General features: G+C 32.5%; 1 protein-coding gene across 1 annotated transcript; it reads right to left on the bottom strand.

The window, feature by feature from the left end:
- Nucleotides 1-536: 536 nt before the first annotated feature.
- Nucleotides 537-2,624, bottom strand: LOC131031157 (subtilisin-like protease SBT2.5). Its single transcript, XM_057962201.2, has 3 exons — nucleotides 2,256-2,624; nucleotides 1,263-1,410; nucleotides 537-1,048 (listed from the first exon to the last, which is right to left on the bottom strand). The coding sequence occupies exons 1-3, from the start codon at nucleotides 2,342-2,344 to the stop codon at nucleotides 983-985; spliced, it is 303 nt and encodes a 100-aa protein (XP_057818184.1). The 5' UTR covers nucleotides 2,345-2,624; the 3' UTR covers nucleotides 537-982.
- Nucleotides 2,625-5,135: the final 2,511 nt, after the last annotated feature.

Below are 5,135 nucleotides of genomic sequence, written 5' to 3'. Positions count from 1 at the left end.
ATCTTGATCTTGTTATGGTCATTAAACATTGCCAAATTTAAGATGAAGAGAAGGCTTAAAGCTCGATCTTGTTATGGCCATTCAACATTTTCACTTTAAGGGTCAAAGATTGATCTTGTTATGGTCATTCAATATTTGTCATGATTTGGTGAAGAGAAGGGTTGAAGCTTGATCACGATGAAGTCACCAAGCTTCAAATGCATGTTGAGCTCATACCATCTTAACGCATGTAGCAAATCTTATACCAACTTAACCAGGTGAAAAGTGCTCGAAGCGCACTATATTTCTCCTTTGTATTTGGAGTGCAGTAAACCACAGTACATTCCTTGCAAGTATTGTTTGATGACTGGTTTTGAAATCAATGATCATTCAATTCTTTTATGTTAATACCACCTTATTAACTTAATTTTAGTAGATTATAAGATAAATACATCAAAACACACTGTCTAATCCAAGTTGTACATGACATATTAATCGCAAACGCGACATATTAATCGCAAAGACCAATTAACCAAATAGTTGATCGCAAAGACCAATTAACCAAATAGTTGATTTAGACGGCATAAAAAATTGACCCTTAATCACAACAATTATTTAGAAGCAAACTGCAAATGGCATAAAAAATTGCCTTAGAATAACAACTGCTGTTTTAACTAAAATGCTTGCAAGTGGTACTGACTGGGTCAGTATTTGTAGGTACCACGCGCTTAATCTCTTACTGTTACGAGTGACTGTCAGCTGGCCGATCTTGTACAGCCCACTGAAAATGTCTCTATTCTTATTCAACTTTACAGCAGGTACTAGGTACTGTTAGAATTAATCCTTCCATTTATTATTTTGCTAAAACGAGATGCGTGCGATAATGTCTCAGCTCATCATTGCCATGGTTTTTATGAGCATAATTAAGAATCTGACATCAAACCCAAACAATGACTCCATGCCCACAACTCACTAACAACCTAATTTAAATCACAAAAAACTCTTACATGCCGATCTCCTGGTCTTTTTCAACAACTCTTACTCCATCTGCAGATCTCAGTTTGTCCGCCTATACAGAAAAGAAAAAACTCAGGTTATCCAGCTTACCCACAAAAACAGGAAAAAAGTTAAAGCAAAAAAGTTAACAGAAGGATGTTTAGGGTTTAGACTACAACAAGAAATGTTGTCTCGCTTTCTGCCTCAATGCAATACAATACTTTTTACTTTATATAAAAAATTCTTCTTCTGTGGAAAGAAAATGGTGTTTAGCGAGATCTATGAACCTGGTCAGATGTCATCTCAGCTGCAAAACCATCGACAATCACCCAAGAGAAACGCTTCTTGTAAGTACCGGGCTTCAACGTTCTTTGCAGTAGCGTGTCATGCTTGTTCTTCACATATCTATCCAGCTGCTGTGCTGCACTTCTATTGCTGTTCATACAAACCCATTAACTTCTGTTACCGTTTATACAAACCCATTTGCTTAATTAATCATATCAAATTTTTACAATCATAATTTGATGTTTTTTTTAAGATTATGTGAGGTCTCTAATGGAAAATACTCTAATGGAAAATACTCCACAATCTAATCTAAAAATAGCTGCAATAATCTAACTCTCACACAATCTAATCTAAAAATAGCTGCAATAATCTAACTCTCACACAATCAAATCTAAAAATAGCAATGGTTACCCAACTTTCGCACAATCTAATTTAAAAACAGCATTGATAAACCAACTCTCACACAATCTAATCCAAAAACAGCAGTGATAACCCAACTCTCACACAATCTAATCCAAAAACAGCACTCATAACCCAACTTTCATGCAATGTAATTCAAAGCAGCAACGATAATCCAACTCTCACACAATCTAATCCAAAATAAGCAAGTAGCGATAATCCAGCTCTCACACAATCCAATCCATAAACAACAGCGATAACCCAAAGCCCACACAATCTTATCCAAAAACAAGCAACAGAAATAACCCAACTCTCACACACAGCCTAATCCAAAAACACAACATCGATAACCCATTTATTTGTCTCATATCTACAACCAGAGAAACTAAATGTGGATCTAAGATAATGCAAGGCTTAAGCAAGCAGACTCACTCCGTTTCAGGACCTGAAATATGCAACAACTAATGAATGACCTAAAATCAATTAGAGCTCTAACCCTTTGTACAAATTTGATGACAATTCAGGACCAAAGTTGACCCACATTATTAGAAATATTGATATTGATAAGAGGAATACAGTTATGGAAAGAGAGATACCTGTCAGCCCTGAGACGCTCGTATTCTGGATCATATGCCATCATGACCAGGTAAACCTGTGTAGGAGGAGAATGAAGAGACGGTCCCATGCTCTGAGTCTCACTGCCTTCTACACACAAGAAGCTCTGCTGTGGGCTTATGTCTTGTGCTTTTCTTCTTGTTATCTAATAGTAATTTGTGTGGAGGTGAGGAGATCTGGAGATGGCAGAGAAATGACGAATTGGCAGAGAAAGAGACAAGTGAAATGAAAAAGAAAAACTGAAAGCCTCGGATCCGACAACTGTTTGTATATACTCTGCTTGGAGGGGATCAGCACCATAATTTTGTTAGGTGAGATGTCAAGCAGTCCTTGCCTTTCTTCCTATTGATCATGTCTGAAACCTTTGTGTTTTTATAATATTCTAGTGTGACGGTGAGTATTTTTGTTTTATGTCTTGCTTTCTACGATAGATTGAATAAGATATTAAAGAGCCAGAATGGCAATGTTGTGAGAGCCTTTTCACCAAAGTCAGTGACCCACATGGCCTTTCCCATATACTATTCATTTAAATAATGTTTTTTAGACAAGGGTTGTTTGCCACTTTCTTCTCATGGACGTGGGGTTCTCATTTCTTTTTGATGGAGGAATCTTTGACCCACACAAGATAACTAGCCCGACCTTCACTTTTATGGTGAGCTGCCACTTTATCATTACTATGGAGTTCCTAACTTTTGTGGATTTCAAAATTTCCCTTTTATTTTTCTCTCTTTCAAGATTCCTTGCCCAAAAACATTTCTATCTATATTTTTTTACAATTATTCAAACAATCTGGTGACTTTGGTCAAGGGTGTCTTAGTTTTATATTTTGGTTGTTATCTTGATAAAGTATTAATATATTGTTGTAAGGATGAAAAGTGTATATTTTATATTTGTATTTTATGTTTTATGTTTTTTTTTAGGTCTTAGAAATATTTATCTTGTTGAGTCTATAATTTTGATTGATAGATGATATTTTAATTCATTCTATTATCTAATTAATTATGAGAGAGAGAATCTAATCTTTATTCACCATTCTTATACTATACATTATTAGTTCCTATCCCACATTCATTAAATTGTGCTCATGAATTTGACCAACATTTTTTAACTCACAAATTCAACTTTTGAAGTTTAAAATAAAAATTATCTCATGGGTCCAAGATAATCCCCTTTCAATCAGATATTTTGACATTCCCTTTTCAATTAATTGTTATGTGCCTACTCCTCTATCATAACTCTCAAATTGCGTGTCTAAGTCAAATATAAAAGGACATCACTTCTAGCTTATTTCATCATTTATCTAGAATCTACCTTTCACATATCACCACATATCATAAAGAAAATCTTTATCCAATTAATTCGTTCTTTGAATCCATCATTCACATGTCATAACATCACAATACAACAACATTTCTATTGTTGTATGTCTCTTTGTCAACAAATTCTAAAACTCTAGCTCCATAACTAGGGCTTTCCATCACACTTTGGAATTGTGTCTTTAGTTTCATGTTCAAGTTGCAATGCATTCATTATGTTGTCTTTTGTACTTGTATAAAAATCCTTTAGCTAAATTTAGAATTTTGTCATAAGGAGAAGATTGTCGTTTAAAGAAAGATTTGGAAAAGCGTTTGTCAAAACTGCTAGTATCGTATTGCAAGTCCATCTATCAAAATAAATCAAACAATTTGGGGATACATAAAAAGTCACATTACTTGATCCTATTCATTTAGTGCACTCATAAATATATGACCCTTATCAAAATATGACAATGGCAAGTTTTTAATATTACCCCAACAAATTAAGTATTTTTTTAAACTATAATTCAAAAGTTATAGTCAAAATAATAGACAATTACATATTTATTAAAAATAATTAAAAACTTTTATTTATTTTAAGTTTTTAGTGTAGGTGTTAGAAGTATTTATGTTATTGAGTGTATGATTTTGATTGATAGATGATATTTTAATTCATTCTGTTATCTAATTGATAATTGATTATGAGAAAGAGAATCTAATCTTTATTCGCCATTCTCATACCACAAATTATTAGTTCCTCTCCCACATTTATTAAATTACACTCATGAATTTGTCCACTTTTTTTACTCACAAATTCAACTCTTGAAGTTTAAATTTAAAATTCAATCATGGGTCCAAGATAAGCCACTTTCAATTAGATATTTTGACATACCCTTTTCAAGTAATTGTCATACTCTCTATCATAACTCTCAAATTGTGTGTCTAAGTGAAATATAAAAGGACATAACCTATTTCATCATTTATCTAGAATCTACCTTCCATATATCACCATATATCATACATAAATCCTATCTAATTAATTCAATCTTTGAATCCATCTTTCACATGTCATAACATCACAATGCATCAACATCATTGTTGCATTGTCTCTTTGTCAACAAATTCTAAAACCCTAACTACATAACTAGGTCTTTTTATCACACTTTTGAATCTTATTTTTAATTCCATGTTCAAGTTCTCCTTATAAGGATGATGTGTAACACATTCATTATGGTGTCTTTTGTACTTGTAAAAAAATTCTTGAACTAAATTTAAAAGTTTGTCACATGTAAGGAGAAGATTGTCGTTTAAAGAAAGCTTTGAAAAAATATTTGGCAACACTACTAGTATTTTATTGCAAGTCCATTTATCAAAACAAATAAAAAAAATTAAGGATACATTTAAAATGTCACATTATTTGATCCTATTTATTTAGTGCACTCATAAATATATTACCCTTATCAAAATATGACAACGAAAAGTTTTTTTGTATTACCCCAACAAATTAAGTATTTTTTTTTCCCACATTTCAAATTTTATAATCAGAATAATAAAAAATCACCTATT

This window comes from Cryptomeria japonica, chromosome 7 (genome assembly GCF_030272615.1).
Source record: "Cryptomeria japonica chromosome 7, Sugi_1.0, whole genome shotgun sequence".
NCBI classification, from domain to species: domain Eukaryota; kingdom Viridiplantae; phylum Streptophyta; class Pinopsida; order Cupressales; family Cupressaceae; genus Cryptomeria; species Cryptomeria japonica.
The sequence above is the reverse complement of the archived record's forward strand: the minus strand, read 5'-3'. Positions and strand labels throughout refer to the sequence as shown.